At 38.1% G+C, this 25,966-nt stretch overlaps 1 protein-coding gene across 1 annotated transcript; it reads left to right on the top strand.

The window, feature by feature from the left end:
• Window positions 1-5,000: 5,000 nt before the first annotated feature.
• On the top strand, window positions 5,001-24,320 carry LOC138007407 (serine/threonine-protein kinase 33-like). Its single transcript, XM_068854292.1, has 14 exons — window positions 5,001-5,184; window positions 5,911-6,171; window positions 8,171-8,275; window positions 9,094-9,174; window positions 10,588-10,645; window positions 13,399-13,475; window positions 14,159-14,246; window positions 15,813-15,888; window positions 17,944-18,056; window positions 18,177-18,262; window positions 19,187-19,258; window positions 20,305-20,406; window positions 21,222-21,308; window positions 21,975-24,320. The coding sequence occupies exons 2-14, from the start codon at window positions 5,977-5,979 to the stop codon at window positions 22,185-22,187; spliced, it is 1,353 nt and encodes a 450-aa protein (XP_068710393.1). The 5' UTR covers window positions 5,001-5,184; window positions 5,911-5,976; the 3' UTR covers window positions 22,188-24,320.
• The last annotated feature ends 1,646 nt before the right edge of the window (window positions 24,321-25,966 follow it).

Genomic DNA, 25,966 nt, shown 5'->3' with positions numbered 1-25,966 from the left:
GTATTTTTAATCACTCTATTAGTCAGTGTAAACTCCCAGAAGAGTGGAAATCTGCGAGAGTTACACTCCTTTTCAAGCAAGGCGATCAAGAAGACGTAAACAACTATCGTCCGATCTCGGTTATCCTCGGTTGTGGTTAAGGTATTTGAGAGAATCGTTTACGAACAATTAGTACGTCCTTTTAGACGGGTTTTCGTGCTATTCATTCAACTGTTACAGCTTTGCTTGAGGCAACTGACTCCTGGGCATATAACATAAATATTGGGAAAATCAACGGGGTTATTTTCCTAGATCTAAAGAAAGCTTCCGATACCGTTGACCACAATTTATGTTCTTTTATCAAAGCTTGACTTTATGGTATATCTTGGAATTCGTCAAAATGGTTTCAATTCTCAATGCTCAGTCAGTGGTAGGTCCTTATCTGACAGCCGTATGTTGACCTGCGGTGTTCAGGGGATCATGCTCGGTCCAATCTTATTCTTACTAAATCAGTGACCTTCCAAATTGTTCGTCTCAGTGTGAATCGAGGATGTACGCCGATGATACACATCTGACATATGCAGAGATAATGATGTAGGTAGCATTGAATCATGTCTTAGTGAGGACCTATTGAATGTGCATACTTGGTTAAACGCAAACGAACTTACTCTAAATAAAAACAGAATTTATGCTGATAGGATCTGGCCAAAGGCTAATTACCATTGCTGCTTCCTCATTAGTCTTAATGGACGGTACTCGGGCGAAACAGGTTGCAACTACAAAATCATTTGGTGTAACAATTGACGACCAACTCAGCTGGAAGTGCCACATCGAAAAACTAATGAAAAGATCGCTTCTGGAATCGATGTTATGAAACGTGTTTAAGGTACCTGAATCCTCAGGCGACTTTACATCTTATATACCAAGCTTTAATACAATCTCACTTTGACTACTGTAGTACTGTTCGGGGAATCCGTGGAGTAACGGTTTCAAGACAAGCTGCAAAAATCGCAGAATAGAGCAGCCCACGTTTTAACATTGATCCTGGCAAATTGTTGGACTGTCCTGGGGTGGGAAATCTTGATGGCCAGCAAAACATTCAAAAGGCGACCATGGTATTCATGAGTTAACTCCGGACTATTTAGCATCGAAATTTTCTGAACGCAATACAAGCTACAACTAAAGGGACTCCGAGAACAAACTTAATGTTATATTAGAGTGCGTTCGATTGACCCTATTCCGGAATACGAATACTTGAAGTGATAATTTAAAACGGTCAGTCTAGCGTTTTGAAGCAACAAGGATAATAAAGATATGTTTAAAATAGTATTTTAGCAGGTGTTTGACAATTTTAATGTGAATCTCCGTAAAAACGAAGGACTTCTATCTTCTATTCCACCCATTCCTATTCCGGAATATGCTCAATCGAACGCTCCCTTAGATTGCCACGCACAAATTATTTCAAAAATAGTTTTAGTTTATATGGTGGCGCCACACCTACATCTACATGTTCCAGCACTCGGCAAAGTCCCTTTTTGACTTGTGGCTGTTTCTGCTTAGGTGGCCTCATACACCACAAGCCTTTTTAGAGACATCACTGCCAAGCCGGCCACTTCTGCTGGAGAGAACAGAATAGCCAAAACACTGGTGATTTCATCCCCTACTCTTCTCGAATAGTGTGTACCGCGCACCGGTGGCTCAGTCGGTTGAGCACCGGGCTGTCACGCGGGAGGTCGTGAGTTCAACTCCGGCCGGACCAACACTCAGGGTCTTTAAATAAATGAGGAGAAAGTGCTGCCTTTGTATTTACATCTGCAAATGGTTAGACTCTCTAGTCTTCTCGGATAAGGACGATAAGCCGGAGGTCCCGTCTCACAACCCTTGTTCATTAACTCTGTGGGACGTTAAAGATCCCACACACTATTCGAAAAGAGTAGGGGACAGTGTTCCCGGTGTTGTGGTCTGACCTTTCCAGCATGTGGTCGGCTTGGCAGGATTAGCTGGAAGGCGCTTCTGTGTGAATGAGACCACAATTGTGTATAACAGCCAGAAGTCAGGCTACTTAGCCAAGTGCTGGAACCTCACTCAAGCTCAAACCTCACTCACTCAAGCTCAAGTGGGTTCTTTAACGTCCCGCAGGCAACTTATGAACATAGAAGATATTTGTGAGACGGGGCCTACGGTTTATGAGCCTTATCCGAGAAGACTTGAAAGTCTGTCCATTTGCAGATGAAATTACAAAGGCAGCACTTTCTCCTCAGTTATTTTAAGATCCTGAGTGTTGATCCGGCTGGGGTTCGAACCCGCGACCTTCCGCGTGACAGCCCGATGCTCAACCATCTGAGCCACCGGTGCGCGGTGGAATAGCCTTCCTTGTGAGGCTACAATTGTAGGTGCGCGGAATCCCTCAGGTCGTTCAAACGCGCAATTAGGCGCAATTAGCAAAGCTCTATTCTTGGTTTGCATCCACGCGATGAGACGGCCATGTTGGTGTACAACTGAAACAATAGAAAATGTCCCCACAGGTTTTGCATAAGAATAGAGTCAAATTCCCAAAAGGCGGCATTTTACTGCATTGTTCTTTACATCAACATGGCGGCCGTGACGTCAGATGCAAACCATCAATAAAGCATGACATTCACAGAAAGGAGCTTTTTAACGTAGTGTAGCTTATAGTTATAGCTTTTCAAATAGCTGATGAATTGCCCGTGGTTAAATAAAGTTTCATTTATTCAGCACCTTCAATTAGTGCGCATAGTTCGGTTGCAGTGAACTAGACACTGCTGCCACCATTTCTAATCCATCAGACAATCCTCCACAATCACGCAATCACACAATCACACAATACTGCACAATCACGCTCTACATGTACAGGCAGTCTTGAATCGTTTTCGGTCTTAAGCGAGGATGACGCCAGCCCTTTAATCATGAAATCTACAAAGAAATCCTGCTCACTTGATCGCATGATGATGGATTGCCTGGATGTGCTGTTACCGATACTTACAAGAATGCTTAATCCGTCACAGCAAACTGGACACTTTCATGATGACTGGAAACTGGCCGACGTTCACCCGAGGTTGAAGAAGCCACAAGCAGAGCTTATTTTCAGCAACCTACGTCCTATCAGCAATCTCTCATTTGTCTGAAAGCTGGTAGAGCAAGCAGTGTTCAGTCAAACTCACCGATCTCTTGACTGCGCATGCACTCTATCCTAAAGCCCAGGCTTCATATCGTAGATTCCACAGCACAGAAACTGCCCTGTTTCGTGTAAAAAAACGACATACTACTTAATATGAATAAGAAGCGCGCCACCCTTCTTGTACTGCTTGACCTCAGCGCAGCCATCAACACTGTCGATCACTCTATTTTGTTCAATCGTCTTTACACTGACTTTAGTATTTCCAAGAGATTATAAAGGTACCTTCGTAATCTCTTGGTATTTCAAATCACGCCTATTCCTGGTTTAAAATTTACCTGCACAACCGGTCCTTTTCTGTCTCGATCAATGGTGCAACTTTCAATAAATTTGGAACAAAGTATGGTGTACCTCAAGGATCTTGCCTTGGACCTCTCCCGTTTATCTTCTATGAAGCTGTTTAAGATCATTGAGCGCCATCTACCCAATGTACACGCATACGCCGATGACACACAATTGTACATCTCCTTTAATGCCAACTTTGATGATGAACAACTGACCGCTGTTCAGGCCATGGAAAGCAGCGTTGCGGACATAGGGAACGGATGCTATCAGACAGGTTGAAACTGAATGACGACAAAACAGAGTTTGTCATTATTGGAACAAGACAGCAACTCGCCTAGGTCAACATCGACTCCTTGGCGGTTGGCGATTATACAATTGCTCCTACAGATGGACAAACACATTAATAAGGAAAATTAGGACATTTCTTAGCCCTGATTGAACCAGACTTTAATTAATGCGTTTGTGACAAGTCGGCTCGATTATTGCAACGGTCTCTTGTATGGGCTACTTGCATACTAACTACAGAAACTTCAGCGCGTGCAGAATGCTGCCGCAAGGATCATCTGCAATGTCAAACGCTTTGATCATATTACTCCCTCATTATTCAACCTACACTGGTTACCTATTAGACACAGAATTCAATTCAAGATTCTACTTCTCTGCTACAAAGCGCTAAATGGACAAGCCCCTGATTACATATCTGAACTTTTAAAGCACAAGATTCCTTCCAGATACTCTTTGTGAACGAATGATGATAGATTTCTACTCCAGCGAACTACACTAAGAACTCTATCCACCCTTGGTGACCGCTCTTTTACTGTGGCTGGATCAGAACTATGGAACTCTTTACCCTTACAATCAGGTCTCTACTAACATAAGTACTTTTAAGCGTCCGCTTAAAACTTATCTTTTTCGGAAGGCGTACAACTGAGTTTTGTATTTAATTTTAATTTTAAGGTTTGACACTGTTATATAATTTTAAACAGCTTAAAATTCCATGTAATAGATTTATAGGTGTGTATTTATATTTATATATATATATAAATCGTTGTTGTGTTTTAGAATTCAATGTATATTTCAGTTTGTAACGCGCGAGTGAGCATCTTCTATGTAACTCGCGCAATATAAGATATTAAATTCTTCTTCTTCTTCTTCTTCTTCTTCTTCTTCTTCTTCTTCTTCTTCTTCTTCTTATTATTATTATTATTATTATTATTATTATTATTATTATTATTGACCCTTGCCTAAAACAAAAGTACCGCTGGAAACAACAAACCATTTTTTTAATGCCGGTTGAATCGGAAACCCCGTCCTGGGAAAAAAAAAAACCGCAAACCACAAAAATCGAATGCTGAAGGCTTTCCCCCCTCCTTCAGGTGACTAGTGATTCTCTCATTATCACTTGGTGGGAAAAAAGAAAGTACATGAATTTACAAAATATAGTACTGAGATATTTTTTCCCCGATAGTTAAAACATCAGATAAGTTTAATACTTTTTCCCAAATAAATACATTTTGTGGAGCTTCGCTCAAAGAAAACTGGTCTCTAGCTTGGTTCCAGGACTGGACGCGATGCATTTGCTGTCAAAGTTATGCAAACTTACGAGGTACTTTATGAATTTAGGTCCGGTTTTAGGTAAGATTTTATGGGGTTGAGTACAGAATCACTTGAAGCAATGAGAAATACAGCTCTTCGTCTCTCCTTATTGATGGAGTTTAGTCAAGGTAGGTGTTACTTGATCAGTCAATACGCGAAGATGTTTTGACACGAAGTTCTGTAAGCCAACGCCGATTCAAGGTCTCATTTATATACTATGACAGCCGACGGAGAACGTTTCTACCATATATTGGAGCTAATGAAACACTCATAACAAGGCTCTCGGTGAGTCAAGTGGAGCACAAGTTTTCTCTAATTAGGACAAAAAATCGCTAATTTCGCACCTCGTAATCTTGACTTTTATCCTTTCTTGTCGCGCTCTGATATCGCTCTGATACAGATCTTTTCGGACATCAGCTTCCTCAGTTTCGAGGCCTGTTAACCTTAGCGATGTTTCACAGGTGTTGGGAATCTAGTTTCATCTCCCATTGATAACCCTAAGTTCAAGGACTAAATTTGTATCTTGAGCTCTATATAACTCGTGCCTAAAAATTACGGAGTCAAGGTTACAGCTCTCCCGTCGAGTGTTGGATTGAAGATGATTTGCGAACCAAATTTACTGAACTTTGCAGCTGAAGAGTTTAAAGGCGCTTTCTGTGTACGGTTTTGTACACAAAGTTTTAGACACATTTAGACATTTTAGACGGTGGTTTAGACACATGGGTCGGATCTTGCATGTTTAGGAAAGTTTGATCGATCGACCTTAAAATAGTTCTTATGCATTTGTTAGGGACCCATTACTTGTGATGCACTTCGATCCACGAAATATTTTTAATTATCTTGTTGACTTCTAGGCAAAAGAAACTCAAATCAAGAAAGAGAAGTAAAAGCGGAATTGTGTTGAATTGCTTGAAATTAAAATGTCATATCCTCGCCGAGACGGTTCTGCAAGTGGTAGGACAATTCGGCACACACGAATCGAGGACGAAAGACAGATCGAGGATATTTACGAGTTTGGGAACGTTCTTGGTAAAGGAAGCTTTGGTGTCGTTACGGAAGCTACAAACAAAACAACGGGAGAGAAATGGGCCATTAAGGCGGTAAATAAAGAAAAAGTAAGAAATTTTATACTACTTGTCAAAACTATACTTTTCAATAGAAATGGGAGAGTAGTTTGTTTAATTTGGTACTGGTAATCTGTCGTCTACACGCAGTACCGGGCTTAGACATGAACTGATTTGGCAAGCAATTGAATGAATTAATTCTGAGAGTAAAATCTTCCCATATACTAAGATTGGTACAATATCTATGTCAATATCTCCGTGACTTTCCATTAATTAAAAGTGCTGCTTGTGGCCCTATTAATTAAGGTGTTCTGAAAGTTGCAAATTGCATCTTAATTAGGTGCCTGCCAATGGTTGAACCTGGCTTGAAGCTTTTGCTTTCTTTCTGTGAGTAAAATTCAGTGATTGCCTGGTTTACTAATGGGTAATAAATATACAAATTTTTCGACCAATATGGCAGTCAAAAAAGTCTTGTTTCCTTAATAGACGTTACGTTACACACTGATATACTTGTAGAGATTTACTTATTTGTTTTTCTTTCTTTCCCTGTTTCACTACTGTCATTTCTTTTTAATGCAAATTTACCTGCTATTTTTATGCTGTTGTACCTGAACTCTGTGACAATGGAAGTTATTTTGGTATTTTCCTGTGCGTCATCAAATAGCAATACAGCTTTAAACTTTAAGATGGGCTATTGTTTAAAATATTCTCCAGAATGTGCAAGAATCTTGTGGGGCTGTTTTATGAAAGTATCAACTGAGACTGTGACCTTTACCTTGATGTCTTCTTATGTAAAATTAAATGTACATGTAGAACAGTCAAGAAAGCTGTTTCCTTTGATCTAAAATACTTGTAAGTGCAGTGTTAAATGATTGGAGCTGTCATTATGATTTATCACTCTTCTGTTCTTGACATGTAAAAGTGTTTGGAAAAAATGTTTAAAAATTCTTATCCTGCTAGCAGAGGATTTTATCTTGGGACTTTCACCCTAAATTTGACTTAATCATCTGTACTGTTTCCTGTGAAAAAAACCTTCTGCTGCAAAACATTTCCTTTCACCTTGAGGGTAGCCTATTGTAACTTTAGAAATGACTAACTTAAAACACACATTTTCCATATTGCCAAATTGTAATGTTGCTGTCAGTTAAATTACACAGTGTGGGAAAGGGTTTATCCTTTGGTTAATCACACATGTCATTATCTACCTTGAAAAATGCAAAGGTGATAAAAGCATATATGCTCAACAGGTTAAGGAATAATTTTATGGCAAAGCTACATGTATTTCTTGCAAAAATTTACAGTGCTCAGTTTATACAGCTGTGAAAAGGCAAATGAATTTAAGTGAGAAGATGAAAACCTATGCTAAAAAAATTAGTATGACCATCTCTCTTTTGCACAACAGAAAAAAACTAGAATACTGGGTGAACACTAATTTAAAATCTGGAATATAAATTATGGGCCTGAAACCTCATCTATGGGGTAAACCAGAACACAGTGCTATTAATGTCTGGATAAGTTTACTTAATGGATAATTCATGGTGCAATGTTACATTTAAAATTATGAGAAATAAGTGCCATACTGCAACATGTCACATAATGCTTTGTTAAATACAGGAATGTACGAAAATCTCAGTGAAAATGTTTTGGTTGAATAATGTTTCTTGGGAAATTGCATGTACATGTATCATCCCTTGCAAAAGGAGGTATTGTAGTGTCATCTATTTTCCCTTTTTTTTAAACTTTCCTTAAAACTGATTGCACAAAATATTTTTCTACTCTTTAACCCTTTCACTCCCAAGAGTGACACTTAGAGATTTTACTCTGTCTAACGCCAGACGATTTTACTCATCAATGGGGAACCCCACAGGAGTGAAAGGGTTAAAAGCATTTTAAATCGAAAGCTTTTTACAAAGACAGTAGCACCTTTTGAGAAGTGATCATCTGCACATGTATGTATACTTACATGTATGTATGTATAAAGTTTGACATAAATTATTGGTTTATTCCTGCAGCTTTTAGATAATGCAGTCTAACCTTGTTCTCTTATTAGGCTGGTACCTCTGCAGTTAAACTTTTAGAGAGAGAGGTCCTTATTATGAAGAAAATCAATCATGAGCATCTTGTTCATCTTGAAGAAATCTATGAAACATCAAAGGTATAGTATGACACTCACTTTGTCACCCTTACTCAGCCAAAGCTTTTGATTTTGAGGCTTTGTTTATTGAATTTCAGTTTGAATGGGTTATACAATGTAAATGGTTGACTGCCACTTATTTTAGTTTGAATTGCCTTTTGCAATTACTTTTAAGGAATGCCATGGTTTCAGTTATGTTTAGGAGAGTGTTGTTTTAATTTAGTGTCCCTGGGCTGAACAGCTGACATGAATATGATTTAATAATAATAATAATAATAATAATAATAATAATAATAACAACAACAACAATAATAATAATAATAATGATAATAATAATAATAATATTATTATTATTATTATTATTATTATTATTGTTGTTGTTGTTGTTATGATTATTATATTACTCAGGCAGGATATATGGCCTGGCTTATAGTCCTTGGGAGCAGGTTTTAACAAGTCACCACGGGTCCCAGGTCTCTCTTTTCCTTCTTCTTACAGGGACAGTACTTTCCTTAGTATCTTTGCTGTCCCCAGCAATGCTGTTTTCTGGATCACTTCCAACCTCACATTCATGCCGATTCGCTTCATGTGCTCCTTAAAGTTGACTGATACAGCTCCAAGGGCCCCTGCAATAACAACAGCCACTTATTATTATTATTTAATTATTATTATTATTATTATTATTATTATTATTATTATTACTGGTAGTGTTCAATCCATTTTGGGGGTGGATAAAAGTCCTCACTCAATGAAATGATTATTGCGTGGCCTTGGTAAATGTAGATTAAGGACATGTATTTTCATTGCAGACTTATAATTATTGTTTAATATATTTACAGCGCATGTATTTAGTTATGGAATTATGTGATGCTGGTGGTATAGAGAAACTTTTAGAACAAAAGAAGAGGTTTTCAGAGAAGGTAAACATTCTAATATTGAATCTAGTATCACCTATCTTTTGAAAATTGTTACAAATAATAGGCAGTACATGTACAATACTGTAGCATGTACTCTGCTTGGGTTTTCAAGACACAGGTTTCCTAGAGTTGTACTCTCTCTAAGAAAAGACCTCGGTGCACTTTGTGTAAGGGGAAGGAGTTACACATAAGAATTAGTTGGTGTATAACAGGACAAGTTTACCTCTGAAAGCATTCAGTGTGACAAATTTGGCCATTGTCAACTTGGATTTTTCAGTGTTGTCTCATTAACTGATTTGTTTTGCAAAGTTCTCAAAGATTTTCTGATTCACCACTGAAATTTGGAGGCCAAATTTTGAGACCATGAGTTGATCCCCCAAAATGGGGTCTTGCGATCAAACTGAAAATTAACAGAAAGAAAATAAGAAATTTGTTAAGGAACGGGCATAAACGATACCAAAATCACTTAAATGGATGAATAATACAATCATGTAAATGAAAAATTGAACAAAGAAGTAGCATGTGAAGGAAAATAGTTTTATTGGTCACTTGAAGATTTTATACATAAAGGACTTGAAAAAGTAGTAAAAAAGGCTCAGAAATGGATACTATGTTTTAGGCTTTTGGTGATCCGAGCAAATTGCATGTAATAATGCCGCCTCGCCACTTTGCAGCAACACTGACTTGTGAATTTCACATGAAACAAACATTCTTTTACATCATTAGATTTACGACACCATACATTTCACTTGTTTGATTTCAATGAATGTGATATCAACAATCTCAATTTGTTGTCTTTGTCATTAAACAAACTGAGCAAATAAAGAAATATTTACTCATACTTTATGTATCAACTGTGCTATTTTCCTGTGGAGCATTTTTCTGGATTTCCCAGGAAACAAAGGTCTCTTGTTTCATTTTAGGACTTATTGTCCACTATCCAATTTTTTGTCGTTTTAAAAAGAAAAGTGAACTGATAGCCACATTTGAAGAGCTTTTGCTCCAAAGCAATTCTGCACTACCATGTTATTTACTGAACAATGTGGATCATGCTGTACTACTTCAATGTGCTTGATGATTTGGCAATAATCTAATTAGCAAGTTGTTGATGCTTGCAAAAGATGCTGCCACAAGAAAAACAGCCTTTTGAATACTTTATTTCTAAGAATCCGAAGGCAAACGTATCTCAAATAAGATTGTCTAAGAGCACACGTATGCAAAAATTCATCTAATTTTGAGGAATATTGATGAAACATCCTATAATATAATTACCTGTATGTTATTTTTGCCTGGAGTCTTTCAATAACTTGTCTATGAATCTTGCAATTATACCAGAAATGTTTAAAGGAAAAACAGAAGTATCCCCACAGTCAATTTTTATTTATTGTATGGATTTGATTTTTTTGATGTTATTAGGAAACATGGACAGTGATAAAACAACTGGCCCATGCGGTTGCTTACCTTCATGATTCTGGTGAGTGGAATTTGATGTTCTGTTGCTTGACTGGAACTTTTGACAGGGGGCATGTGACTCTCCATTATTTTTGCGGTACCAGAACCAGTGCTAGAAATTATATTTCTTGCCTAGGTGGACATGTGTCCTTTCAAAATAATTAAAAATCAATAATTTATTGATAATTAATTATTAATTAATAAGAATTAATTATCAATAAAAAGATCCAAAATAATTAATCATCAATAGAAATCAATACAATTTTAATAATAATTAATCATCAATAAGTGAAATAATTATTATTAATCAATTATCAGATGCAAATAGAAAATTATAGGACATTGATATTAAAATAAATTAAGAAACCCCAGTCTGTCGTGGGCGTACAGAAACAAATTTGGCCTACCATTTCATGTTGGCATCATTTAGACAGACAAGTGCTCTGTCATCATGTCTGACCATAACCAAGTGTCTGATTGTGTACAGTTATTTCCAACTCTGGATATTATAAGACTACTAGCAGTACCTTCTAAGTTGGTTTGTCGAACCACCTGCTTTAATTGGTCACACAAGTGAGCCAAAATCACCAAACCTGCTATTCTAATTAGTGATAAATGACATGACAGTGCATAGTCCCGGCTTTTTTATTGCTACTAAAAAGAAACAAAAAAATAACAACAGTATTGGTGTCCATGCGTGCATGTTGAGTTCAATCAACTATTCGGATTTAGGAAATCGCAGTAAATTACTGTATTTACTTTGAATTTAATGAGCAACATTTCAAAGAAGCCAGACAAAAAGAGAGGTAGAAAGTGGAGAGACCTCAGATTTTTGCCAGATTTACTTAAAATTAATGTTAAAGTGCCACTATGACAAAAATCGCATCTTTTCTATTCAAATTGGCGAAGATTCATCATCAGTCATCTCATTTGCATATTTTACACATTTTTCAAACTTAAATATCTCCGGAACTAATGCAGGTATTTGCAAACGGTAAAAGGCATTCTCATTCTTTCATAGAATTCTTTGTGATACGCCTAAAAAATCAAGAGGTCAAAAGTTGATCATAGTGGCACTTTAAGTAAAATGTTGGAGTGTTGGAAAGTTTTGACAGTGCGACATTCGTCTACAAAATCCGGGCAACTTAAAACCCGTAAATTTGGCACTAATAAATGCATGTGCTTGGTTGCCCATTGGGAAACCTCTACGATGAACCCTCTTCCCTCTAAGAGTGACACTTGTAGATTTTACTCTGTCCAGTGCCAGACTAAATTGTAATTTTATTTGTCACTGGGGGCCTCTTCAGGGATGAAAGGGTTAAATGCACACCATGTTGAGATGCAATTGCATGGCACTGGAGCTTCAGTATCCCACAGTTTTAAGTGTGTGCCTGTGGTTTTTTTGTGGAAGTTTTGTGGAAGTCTGGGTTTCAGCATTTTCAGAATGGAGTCTTCGACATCTCCATCGCCAGCTACATGTGAATTTTCCTATCAGCAATTTTTTGTACATGTAAAAGCCACAGATATTCAAAACACGGGAATATGCTCAACTGCAGCAAATTAATAGTTATTATTGTTAACTTCACACTACACTTCACGCCGAGTGAGGTGGGTGCTGCTTATGCAATTCATTTTCTATTTTTGGCAAGGTTGGCCATTGTTTTTTCTTCAGGCAACCAACCTTTTAATTTTACCAAAAGCTAGTAGCCCGGTAAACTTTCTTCTCGTCTGACCGGACGACTGCTAATTTCGAGCACTGAAGCGTTTCAAGCCAGACGCCATGTGGTCCACAAATATGGCGGCCAGTAATCAACGAAAACATCTGGAGTTTACTTTGCAATGAAAGCACTTCCTTTTTGCTCATGACATAAGATGCCTGTGCATGAACACATCTCCTAATGTACTTAAAAGGCTCAAACGGCTGAGATTCCCAGGAATTGAAATTATTTCCAATCAAATAGCTTTGTATCATGGTGTCACGCAAGGTAATAATTCGGAAATTCAAAATGCTGTATTTTCAAAATGAAAGACATCATACATTTGGAAATTTGAAAAGAGATTTATTTCTAGGTCATCTTCAACCTCCGTTAGATAAAAAGTCAGCAGACCTTGTTCAGGACTTCAACGGGGTTTGAACCCGTGACCTCGCGATTCTGGTGCGACGCTCTAACCAACTGAGCTATGAAACTCAGCTGAGCTATGAGCTATGAGCTATGAGCCATGAGCTATAGCTCAGCTGAGCTATAGCACCAACTGAGCTATAGCTCATGGCTCATAGCTCAGCTGAGTTTCATAGCTCAGTTGGTTAGAGCGTCGCACCAGAATCGCGAGGTCACGGGTTCAAACCCCGTTGAAGTCCTGAATTTTTCAGGCTTCTCTACGCAATCGCAAAAATTGCATTCATAACTGCGAAGATCATAGCTTCACTTGATTTCATATCCGCAGTTCATATATGATTCATTTCATACACCATTTCATCATTTTGGAATTTGATAACGTCACTGTGAAAACCATTTATTGTTTTCTTTCTTCGCTCAAGTGGGATCCAGGTAGATGTCCAGTTGGGGGTCCAGTTTTGTACTGTCCCTGCTCAAGACCTATTAAAATCTCCCTCCAATTCCACGCAGTCAAACTGTCGTTAAGTTTCAAGCATAATTGAACATTTCCCTCCCCCTCGGCAGCATTTCTACCATTTACACTGTAAATAAACTTAGTCTAGTAACTGTTGTTACCTTAATTTATATGATTAAGTAGAAGGCCATTTTTTTTTTTCAGATATTGTTCACAGGGACTTGAAACTTGAAAATATTCTTCTTAGTCATCCAGTTGCTAATGAGTTGCTAAATATTAAGGTAGGGTATGATTTTGCTTCCGTCTGCATATCAGCAGTTACGTGTATTGCTGAAAGTAATTTTTGTAATTTTTAAAATTATTACATTGTTATCACAGTGTCTCAAATACAGCATGTAGTCTTGCAAAAAGTATTCATATTCTAGATCGTACAGTATTTGCTAAGTCCTTTAAAAGAGATGGCCAAAAACCACTTGTTACCGTACTATTGAAGAAAAGCAACATTTAATAATATGGCACCTACTTTACTCCAAACAATGAAAATTCCAAAATTGTGCCATCTGTGAACAACGTTTTGTATCAGACTTTGTTTTGAGGGAGAATCTGTGTTCAGAAACATAAAAATGAATACACAGACAGTGTCATCTTGGTTTTATGACAGAATACTTTCTGTACCAGTCCAGAAACACTAAAGTCGTTGTCAGCAGTGAGGATTCCCATTGCTCTTTTATTAGGAAGCCTAGATGTGAATTGTGTTCACAAGCTTTTATGTGTTAAAGTTGAGCAGTTTTTCACCTAGCCTTCCTTCTATTTCTAGTGTATTATTAGATGATTGTAGTAGTGATGGCATGGGTGTTCTTGGTTGGTTTTCAAGAAATTATGTACCAACTGTCGGAGCATTTTTGTCCACTCAACCTCCAAACTGTGATGCAGTTGTTAACGCTTATTAACTGTGTATGTTAAGCTCACAGATTTTGGCCTTTCGTATGTGCGAGGTGGTGTTGGTAGTGACTCTATGATGCAAAGTGTGTGTGGTACTCCAATTTATATGGGTAAGCAGCATTAGCTTTTCACTATTACGTTTTAAGGAAATTTACAAAATAATGATTCAGTCAACAAAATGATACATGAAATGAATCATATACTGAACTACGGATATGAAATCAAGTAATGCTATGATCCTCGCAGTTATGGTCGTAGTTTTAGCAATTGCGTTGAGAAGCCTGAAAATTCAGGACTTCAATGGGGTTTGAACCTGTGACCTCGCCATGCTGGTGCAACACTCTAACCAACTGAGCCATGAAGCCACTGACGTTGGGAGCTGGTCATTTGTGGATTCTAATTTTCCCATGAGGAATGAATCAATCAACAAAATGATACATGGAAATATGAATCATATATACTGAACTGCAGATATGAAATCAAGTAATGCTATGATCCTTGCAATTATGGATGCAATTTTAGCAATTGTGTTGAGAAGCCTGAAAAATCCAGGACTTCAACAGGGTTTGAACCTGTGACCTCGCGATACTGGTGCGACACTCTAAACAACCGATCGTAAGCTATGAAGCACCAGTGTGTTGCACCAGTATCGCCAGGTCACAGGTTCAAACCCTGTTTAAACTCATTGCCAATAGATGAGCTTGGGGAAGGTGCCTTGGGTCAGGTTGAGCCATGCGTGATACAAGCCAAGCGTGTGGGTATCCATGACAACCCTGAGAGCGGCAACCACCTGGCACCATCACACTGATAAATCAGTGGAAATACTTACTAACCCACATACTTACCAAAGGTCACACAATGAAGACAAGAAGAGGTGGGGGGAGCGGGAGCGAAATTAGGCACTGAACAATGGCAAGCAAGGCAGCCAAACAGCGAACGAAAACGTAGCTGGAACACAACACAAAGGCCCCTGTAACAAAGCCCATAAATGCGAACCTCCGCGCATGGCCGCCGCAAACCCTCACTGACTGCATTGGCTCAAGTTTAACTTAGCCTAAATTACATTCAGCTGCATTGAAGTCCTGGTTTCTTCAGGCTTCTCGATGCAATTGTTTGCTAAAATTGCGTCCATAACTGCAAGGATCATAGCATTGCTTGAAAGTAATGATTGTCTGAAACACAAGCTGGCTAGTTATATGATGATTGAATGCTGCCAGATATCACTTGAAATTCAACAACTTGAGACAATGTCAGGAGGAAAAGCCATGACCAATTTTACAATAATTGTTTTGACTAATATGAACAAATTTTTTTAGGGTAGAAAAAATAATATTTAGTTTTTGTGATTGGAGAGCATCATATGAACAAATAATAATAAAAAATTGATATTAGTTAAAGCCTGAAATCCTGGCTATGACAAGGTAGGAGTTTGGTTGGAAATTTTAAATTGAATGTATATTAATTTTTATGACAGCCTTCCTCTGGGATCCCCTTAAAAATGATGGTAGTGCTATGTTGAAACAGTCTATATTATATTCTCACCAAATATGAAAAGTTCATGTTCATTTCTGATCAATAACTATACTCCAGTCTGTAGTTGGATAAAGCTTCATTGTGTATTGTAGGTTTAGATTAATTTGCTGACCAGTGTATTTTTTTATTTTTTCATCTTTTAGCTCCAGAAGTTATTACTGACCTTGGTTACAGTCAGCAGTGTGATATTTGGAGTTTAGGTGTAATAATGTATACTCTGTAAGTACTAGCTTTTTTATTTACTGAGACATGTATACCATAGGTGTGGTCTTACAACAAAACCTTATCATTAAGTTATAAAACCTTTGAGTGGCAATATTACCGGTAATGCACTTCCCTGTAAGAGGTTCTGATGGTTAATGCATCTGATGACTTTCTTCAATTGCTGGTTATATATCCTAAGTTTTTAATTAACATAGTTGCCTTGTAGAATTTTATTTGCAGCAAGTACAGGTCAGTTTGTGATTCTCAGGATTTGTCTGTAAAAGGAGTAATGGGTGGCAAATGGTACCTCCAAAATTGTGGCACTCGCAAACTTTTCATCCGATCTCGAAATCTCAACAGCCTAGTCTCAAAGTCTCGTTTATATTGCATTTGTTTTGGTGTGAAGTCTTGAATGTTTTGGTTTCAGTCTTGGATTCACAAACAAGGGTCTCGTGCATTAGTCTTGGATTTTACCATTAATCAACCCTGGAATAGAATGGAGGTTAAAAGGAGCCCTTTTAATATGCAAAATGTTCCCTTTGTTATGGACTGGGTGCATGTTGTGTTCTGGGAGTTGAATTAAGGTGTGGGGATTACAGAAGATTGTTATTACATTCATTGGATAAGTTGGTGTAATTAAAGGAGAGGAAAAAACCAGGTCTGATTGCCTGAGCAGGTAAATTCTGTGTCTGGGAAAGTGGAAATAGAAGTTATCTGTCTGGATGGGCAAAAGAAATTATATCAGTAGTCTTGTTAGTTTGTCTGAATGTGCGGGGACCCGTTCTCAAGCCTGTCAATAGTCCTCATTTTGCCCTAGCTGATCATAATACTTTAGACATGGACTGATCACTGATAACACCAGATTTCCAAATACAATGTAACCGATTCGTCATTATCTTTGTGTCGTTGTTCAATGCCTTTCTCAAGTCAAGAATAATAATTTGCTAAGCTCAAATTTCTCAAAACATCTAGAAAGAAAGATAAGGTCTATCTAGAAAACTAGAAAATAGACTACTGCCATTGGTTAAAGCAGGTTGCATTCCTAGTAATACTTAACCCTTTCTTCCCTGAGGAGGCTCCCATTGACGAGTAAAATCATCTGGGCCCGGTTGTTCAAAAGCCGATTAACGCTAATCCCAGATTAAAAATTAACCAAGGAGTTTATTTCTCTACTCCCAAAAGCTGTTCAACGCTGATATTCGACAAAAATTTACACCAGAAGGAGTCAATCTTGGAAAACTTGTAAAAATAAGCAAAAGAAACTTTCAGCAAAAAGTTGAAAACATGAAACAAATGTTCATGCTAATCCTGGATTAAGTTAATTGCCTTTCAAACAACCGGGCCCTGGTGCTAGACAGAGCTAGAGTAAAATCTATTCTTGGTTTTAACATGTTTCCGCATGTTGGAGCCCCAACTAAATCCTCTGGGAAGTTAACTCTATTATTGTGCAAACCTTTTCGTTTGTGTCACTCTTAACTAACCGAATGGTAAAGTTGGTTAATTTTTATTCTTTCTCTAGTATAGGGGTTTTTCTCAGTTCTTTCTGACAGGGCACTGAGTGGAATATCCTATTAAGCTACAGCACATACATGTATTGCCACTCCTAAGCCGTGTAAATTTTAATTTTACTTGGTTTTCTATGGGGCTTATTCATAAGTATTACACAGGTCTGTTGTCAATTAAGCCTGAGGTACATGTATCAGTAGTGACAAAAAAATTTGATGAATGTCATTCTCAAACCTTTCTTTGTCTGTGGTGATAAGGTTAATTTTGTGAAACTAAACAGAACAAAAATAATCATTACTTATCCCTTGTTCTTGTCAAATTGTTCACAAAAGTCATATGAAACTGTAATTCAGTTGGATCTGAGGCTTAGCTATATCTTCCTTTCCCAATGATGAAGATCGATCAGCCTGGATGCATACTTCCATACAAATTATGCACATGTATATACTGTACTTTAATCAACAATTGTTTGAAAAGGCTTCCGGTTATTCATTCAAAAACTTATTATCGTGTGTACCAGATTTGGTGTGATGCATGTGTACACTTAATCTTCTTTCCTTGCAGTTTAACTGGAAGACCACCATTTGTGGCAGAAACCGAAGAAAAACTTTATGAATTAATAAAAAAAGGCGAAGTGGGTTTTTCTGATCCCTGCTGGCAAACATGCCCTGAATCAGGTAAAATTTCTTGAAAAGTGTAATATGCACAAGGTTGTTTTGATGTGTCAGTGAATGCTAGATGAGATCCATCATTATTCAGAAGTTTATCAAATAAATTATTGCATCTTTAATTTACAGCCAAGAACCTCCTTCTGGGAATGCTTAAAGTTGATCCTGCCCACAGACGCACAGCCAAAGAAATCTTGAATCATCCATGGATAACAGTACGTATCCATCTTAATGTATTATGTTGTTCAAGTCTTTTTTTTCTTGCGTAGCTTGTGGACTTGCCTAATCTACCCTTTTGTTTAGCCTGTCAAAAATCGTTTTTAGGTGTCAAAAACGAACATTGAGTGCAAATTAATAACGACAGTCATGGACTATTGAGTTCAATACAACATTATGTTTTTCACCAGTTTCAACTGCCACACTGCGAACACATTATTCTTCATTAATTTTACAGTATAATATTAATGTATTTTAAATGTATTTTGTCTCAATTCAAACTTCAACCTAGAACCCTACTGCAGAGAGAGGGATTTCCAAAGTGTAATGCTACAGTACTTTTTAATATTATTTATCTGTTCAAATTTGCATTTGAAAATTGAACAAAATCTGCTTGTGTTGTTATTAATTATAAGTGGCAACAATTTGTGTAAGTTTGTATTACAATAATTAGTAAGAGTCATTGCAGCTTGAATCTGTTTACCATACTTCCCACAAAATGTTATATATATCAGCGTCCTTGAAATGAGATTTTCAGCGACAAAATGTGCCAGATTTTAGTGGACTTACTGTACCAATATGAAGCAAAATCTGCCAAATGTCCATACACATACTGTACTGTACATTTGCTGTGATTTAGCTGTGTTCCCTCGTCCCTGCCCCATCTCCTCTGGTGGTGGAAACATTTAAAAGTCTTTTCTTTACTTAAAGAGCAATTATGGCCATAAATGGCAAAATGATACTTTCATGTACATGTAGTCCTCTTATTCTTGGTACAACACATCTCATTTTCTTCTCATTATGACATTTTGACTTGAATCTTTCACTTCAGTGGCTTTCGAATTTTATAGTTTCTCTCATTTTATTGGGCATACTATGGTGCATCATCAACTATTGAACAGAGACTTGTGTTTGTGTTTCAGGGTGATTCTGAGGCTTCTGAAACTTCAAATGTCCTTGAACTAATGAAAATGTATAGAGAGGAGCTTAGACAGGTAAGTGGTCAAAGTAATGAAGGCGAAGCAAAATCTGTGTATTTTTATCAAATTTCAGCCACAATTTAAGCAGGTGAGAGAGCCGCACTTGGGCCAGTTATTCAAACAGGCCAACATCAAATTAATGATTAAGGGACCAGTTTCAGATTGTTGTTAAATTACCTTCTGTACTTTAATTAAATAGCTGTTTATATCTGATGTTCTCCACTAACACTTCTCCACGAACACTCAAGAAATCAGTAGTAGGCAGTAGTAGAGAGCAGAAGACAAGAAGAGTTGCATATAAGACGCATGTCAAGACATGGGCTACTGCAAACGGTCATTGTAGGTCGCAGTTCCCTGTGCGCTGCAGGTTTATACTCGCATAGAAAGGAAAGGAAAGGAACTTTATTTAAGTGTCTATTCGTTCTAGCGCTGGAGCACTAATTGGGGACACTGTAAACTGAAATTAACAGTTAACGCAAATCAGAGGTCCCATTTTCAAATAGTCAATGATTCAATGAGTCATGAGTCATGAGTTAATGAGGCTCGCAGTCAATATAGCAATAATTTATTGATTAAGCAAGCCTAAGCCCTCGTTTCAGTGATTAGGCCTAAGCACTCTCTGAAACTTTAGCTTTCATTTTATGGGTTAGGGTAACTGCACCAACTCATTGACTCATGACTCATTGACTCATTGACTCATAAATACTTGATACTCCTCAAATCAAGACAAATGTTGGTTTTTGAGGAGAGGGGGAACCGGAGTACCCGGAGAAAACCTCTCGGTGCAGAGTAGAGCATCAACAAACTCAACCCACGTACAACGCCGAGTCTGGGAATCGAACCCGGCCACATTGGTGGGAGGCGAGTGCTCTCACCACTGCGCCTTCCCTGCACCCCCAAGAGCTAACAAATGTTATAAGCGGCTAACAAATGTTAGCTTGTAGTCCAGCAGGACTTACTCTTTTCCCAATTTCCTGTCTGACTCCACACCTCACAATTACCATCGATATACTACGGACAACCGACGACGATATCTGATGTGAACATTCTAACTTCTACAGGGCTCAGAAAGTCAAGAAGGCCAAGAGGCCAATAATAGTGTAGGTGTAGTCGAAGATGGCTTGGTCACACCTCCTGGAGCTTCGAGTGAGAGTCCAAAGGAGGTGAGGCTTATTAATTAGTTTGAAAAATAACTTGCTCTAACCGTCACTTAGACGACACTTAGGTAATCAGTTGTGGATTGGTGCAGATATATTTTCATTAAGTGCCTGAATGCCCGGCTGGCTGGTCAAGGTTTCGAAATCGCTGAATAACTATCACATTTGTGGCAGCCATGTTTAATGTCTTTACACAGTGTTTGGGTTGAAGAAGCACCCTTGTGAAAAGGTAGGTATCAATGATTGTTATGGAAAGCTCTATCAGTGAAAGAGGCAATAGGATTTTCTTCAGGTTTGTTTGCTTGTGTGGTTGGTTGAGTGGATTAGGTTTTCTTAACAAGAGGATCATAGTTTCACAAATAGCTTTTTTGAGCCCAAATTGTTTTCAGGCTTCTGATAATAGTTTTGTATGATCGTGTCTTCAGATGAAACGTTTGTCACGAGAGCAGGGTAGCTTGGCGTTGGGAATTGAACTGGGGGAAGTGTGAAAATAAGAAGTTAGGCGATACATATAAGAAAAATGACTAAAAACGTCATGTATCTAGTGAGGTAATTATTTCAATAGATAATTGGGTTTTTTCAATGTCAAATTCCACTGGCAGTGAAAACATGAACAATTGCCGCAGACAAGTCACTCTCGATTAAGCGCTTCATCAATAAAGCAACAATTTCAGCAACACCTGTGTCAGTATTTTGAGTCAATAAAGGTGTGGAACTGACCTTGTAGCTGCTTTGATTTGAGTAGTGGATGTATATGAGAATTACCTCTGTGGACAAGTGAAGCACTTGTGCAATTGTCTCCTTTTGGGAATGTTTTACAGGACAGTGAGAAGAAGCTGAGTAACTCTGCAAAGTCCAGTACCGCATCAAAGAAGTCGAGCTCATCGAGTAACAAGAAACCTGTTCAGGTACTTTTCTTTTTTGTGAATTATGTGTTTTCTGAGTGGCTATGCATTGTGAACCTCCCCATCGTCGTGGCTGCAAATGCATCCATATTGGGCGAGATTTATATAAGAAATGCATTATTGAAAATGAAGTGTGTTCAGAAATTGCATTGTGTTAGGTATTTTCGATTTGAAACATCCTTTTCAGAGAATTATTGTGCGAAACAAAGAGAATGCGAAGCATTAACAGTCATGTTTAAATATTAGACAGAATAGCATCGCGTTGACGGAAAACGTCAGACTGAAATTTTCTTTTGCCCAAAAATCAAGGAAACATAACTGCAGATATCAAGCACCTCTCAAATAAGAGCGAAGTTAGAATAAAAAATGTTCATGCTTTCATGACAAGCAGAAACTTGCTTAAATCTCTCAATCATTATTGATATATCGAGCGTGGGCATCCGCTAATCGTTTTTACTGTATGCAGTTGCTGCAAAAGAATGATAATGCATTAATTGTAAGCTAGAACAAGAGTCCCAGACTCTAGCTTCGTTGAAACATGCTCACACTTACACTTGAAGTAATGGCGATATCTCCTATTGTGTTAATTTTTAAGAGATATTTTTCTCAAAGTAAAACGTAATTGGCATTTATGGAAAGAAACTGTGCATTCTTTTATGATGTTAACAGTCCAATCAGACTCCCCGCAAAGGAAATTCAACCAATCAAATTGGAGCTCCGTCTCCTGGATCAAGGGAGTCGCACAGTCCATCCAGGTCACGTGATTCGTCATCCAGCAGTGGCAAGTCGGTTCCAGGCTACATGCAACCCACAAGAAGCTCAGGATCTTCCAAGGGGTCTGGAATTTCTCGAAACAGAAGGCCGTCGGACAAGAAGAGATGATAACGCCATTTATTAGTTTAATTTTGGTGATTATTTGCGTAAATGTATTTTTGACTAAACGTACACGCCCATTTTTAATGGGCAGGAGAGTTGTCATCGCATTTGGCTTACTTGAAATCTTGGAGTATTTGACCTTAAACTAGTACTCTTAAGCCCTGTTTAAATCGTCGACTCAGACGTCGAACCGTCTCTTGTGCCAGAGTCAGTAAATAACAAGCCGGTGGCTTGGGTTTAGTAAAAAAACAAGCAAAATGTCTCCGATAAGCCAAAATTTGTATACGTGAAACAACTGAAAGCCGAAATTCAACGTAAACAAACAGATGCGCGCAAAGAAATCACCGTTTCAGTCAGAAAGCTGTTATTCCGGTATATCATTTTTAATCATTGTGCGTTGGCCTTGTTGGCGGCGTCATCTCTCGTTATGTCACTGCTTTCATTGTTGTAGAGAGCTTACTTCGGCTCTGGAATTAGCTACCGAAGTAAATTTTTTAAGGCGACCAATAGGCAACTTTCACGATGGTGTCATTTGACTACAACTACCAGAATTCAGTTGGTTTTCTTTTCTTATTTAAATTTTGTCTTCCCAGTGGGGTAAAAATAACAATAGCTCTTATTAGCACGAGAAAAGCAAAACCTGAAGGATTCTGGTACTTGTGGTCAAGTGGCGTCATCATGCAAATGTCCTATTAGGGAATTAAGTTAGGCACATGTTTGACATTTGAACCGGGCTTTTGCTTATATAAACGCGGAACGCGTGCCTTTTTGTTAGACATGGAAGATCTCCTTTCGGTTTGCTCCTTTGTCAATAACCCCTAGAAGTTAATCGTTTTTGACTAAAGGAAGAGAACTTTTTTGTAGCGAGCCCGACACGACAAAATACATACGTGCATGTGATTCAGGTGATTGTCCAAATGCTGTCAAGTAACTGGTCTTAAACGACCATCTTCCTCTAACATTTTGGATCTGATTAATGAACTACTTATGGGAACAGTTTGTTTCTTGTACCCCAGATGTTAGGAACTCTATTTGTGCAGTTCTTATTGAATCAATTCAACGTTCAGTCACCCTGTAATTTAGAAGGACGTTTTGGGAAAATCGTGATTGAATCACCAGTGCAGAGATCACCCACCCGTTTTGTATGAAGTAGATCTTTGTAGATTAGTGGTCAAATTAACTCTGTTCGTAGGCGGAATTTAAAGTGATCTTTACCTGTCAAAGAACTTAGCATGATTAGACTCAAAGGACTTTTAAAAAAGTTTTGGCACAACGAGATTAGAGTGTGCAGTAAACTTAATTTTCGTCGTCCGTAGTATAAGTAATAGTGGTGTTTTCCCTCGCCGCCCATTGCAAATTCTCCAATTTTGAAATAAACGCTATCCAGGTACATGTAATTAAAATTACATAATCGTTTAGAGAGCGAGGTGACGATCAGCTGAAGTTTAAATTTCGGGTGATTACAAACTACTTCGCTTTTGGCTTCCACCAACCACTAAAAGACGTGGGCGTAACCGCTACTCTGGTTCAAAGGGGTCACGATTGCGAATTGGTTGTTCTGAGCAGCGGAAGAACCGCGACCAAGCTGCAGTTAAGTTGAACTAGAACTACGCCTGTGGTAAATCGTTTTAGATTGGAAATTGGCCTAGCAAGCTCCCCCGCGCGAAGTGGAAATCTGACTCGCATGCTAATAGACCATATTCGCGTATTCTCAGTATTGGACTGGAACTAGCTTGCAATGGAGGCTAATGCGGGGCAATCTTTCCAAATGCAAATAGCTTTTAATGTATTCCCTCGCATTAGCTTCCATTGAAAGCTACTGTAGTTCCAGTCCAATACTGAGAATACAAATATGGTCTGTTGACAATTGTGTGAGGTCGATTTTAATGTTATTTGTTATCTACTTAAATATTTATAGATAATCCTAATAATTATTTTATGGAGAGTTTCGGGAAGCTCACTTTTAAAATTAAGGTCTGTACAAAATTTCGTTTTACAGATTATTGCCTCTGGATAGCGACAAGCCGTGAGCTTTTTCTGGAAAAGTCCGAGGTCACTTAATTTTGACTTTCCGATAGACAAGTGATATGTTTCAATAGAACATTAAACTCAATAATAAAACAGCAGATTATTACCTGGTTCATTTGTATACTTTGATACTAATTTTCCTTGCATAAGTTTGAAATTGCCTTAACTTCTTTTTGTTCGTTTTTGTTTTCACTTTTCTATGCTCCCACAAATCGCATTGCTCAAGGATTTGATACGAAAATTCCTCGCAGTCAAGGGTCCCTTTATTCGCTAAAGCATGAAGTGTACTTTCTGGTCTCCCTTCGGGGGACATATTTCCGTATTTCTTTCGTCAGCTTTTCTTTAGTATCCCACTTACTGCTAGTTGGAGATGTCCTTTCACTCGCTACTTATTTCATTCCTCTGATCGTATCTATCGCTTCATCTGACAGCTGTTTACCTTCGCCTGACCAATGTGGGTCTTCTGGGTTGACATGCAGACGTTTTGACGTGATGATCTCTCGGTTTGCAAATTCCTCATATCTGGAGTTGGGATATTTTCAGCTGTTTCGACGGTATTTTTTTTTTCGTTTACTGATTCCGGATTTTTTTGGCAGTTCAAACGTACCCACTGCTTTCATGAGTGTTTTTCAACAAACATCAGTGATGTTGAATTTAAAAACAACACCATATAGGTGTAACGAAGGACTGTTTTTGTCACTGGACAACAAATGAAACATTTTTTGCTCTCGGTGTTGCTGTTTTTCTTAGCTCTTCAATGTCTTCGTGGCGCGAACCAGTCGGATTAATTGAAAGAGAACCAGTGCTGTATAATCTGTAAACAATCCATTATTAGATGCATGTCATTTGCAAAGTTAAGGTAGCCCTGTAATTATTTTTTATTTTATTTAAAACATACTTGCACGAGGCCGAAGTTTGCCCTAAGAGTTACAACGCCCATCTAGAGTGGGATCACTTCGATAACTACATTAACAGTTTCAAATATTATCATTTAATCCGTTCTACTTCGTCCTCATTCTACACCGATATTGTGAAATGGTTCAATAATGTGAGCAACTTAAAAACGTACTCCCCCGAATGAACAGATTCTATTCCATCTAAAGGAGAAAAAATGCAAACTGACGAACGCCCAAGAACGCAGACTAGATATTCTCCTTCTATACACCAAATATTATTTATACGCTTGTAAAACACTTTCTAAGACGCCCAACTTTGTAGAATTACAGAGGAAAATTGAATTGCAATGGAAACTTGAAAACTGCTCTTCTGTTTGATACTAACCCGCCCCCCCCCCCGTCTTAATCGTTGTTATGTTTATATATATATATATATGAATGAAGGGGTAGTTTCTAAAGAAACTGTGGTGCTGCGTCGGTGGGGAAGTAGTATACAAAAATTTGGTTTTATCAACGGAGTTGATAATGTAAATTGGCCACCGTACAGAGATTCTGAAAGCTGACGTTTCGAGCGTTAGCCCTTCGTCAGAGCGAATCGGCTTTTCTAAATATCAAAGTTTCTATTAGAGGCAACGTGCTATGTACTAGTGTGCACTACAAACCTACGGATTCACACAGTTATTTGTTGTATTCATCGTCACATCCATCACATGTCAAGAACTCCATCCCTTATTCTCAATTTCTTAGACTTCGACGTCTATGTAGTGATGACTCCGATTTTTCCAGCAAATCAGAGGAGATGTGCCAGTTCTTCGAAAAACGTGGCTATCCTGTCTCTGTGGTCAAAGCGGGCCATCATCG

The sequence above is a fragment of the Montipora foliosa genome, chromosome 6, assembly GCF_036669935.1.
Source record: "Montipora foliosa isolate CH-2021 chromosome 6, ASM3666993v2, whole genome shotgun sequence".
NCBI classification, from domain to species: domain Eukaryota; kingdom Metazoa; phylum Cnidaria; class Anthozoa; order Scleractinia; family Acroporidae; genus Montipora; species Montipora foliosa.
The sequence above is the reverse complement of the archived record's forward strand: the minus strand, read 5'-3'. Positions and strand labels throughout refer to the sequence as shown.

Bases quoted from the DNA above. Each gene is read 5' to 3' on its own strand.
- LOC138007407 (XM_068854292.1), top strand. From the start codon at position 5,977: ATGTCATATCCTCGCCGAGACGGTTCTGCAAGTGGTAGGACAATTCGG. The intron at 13,476-14,158 runs GTAGGGTATGAT...GTGTATGTTAAG, and splicing joins ATGAGTTGCTAAATATTAAG to CTCACAGATTTTGGCCTTTC. The intron at 15,889-17,943 runs GTAAGTACTAGC...CTTTCCTTGCAG, and splicing joins GGTGTAATAATGTATACTCT to TTTAACTGGAAGACCACCAT.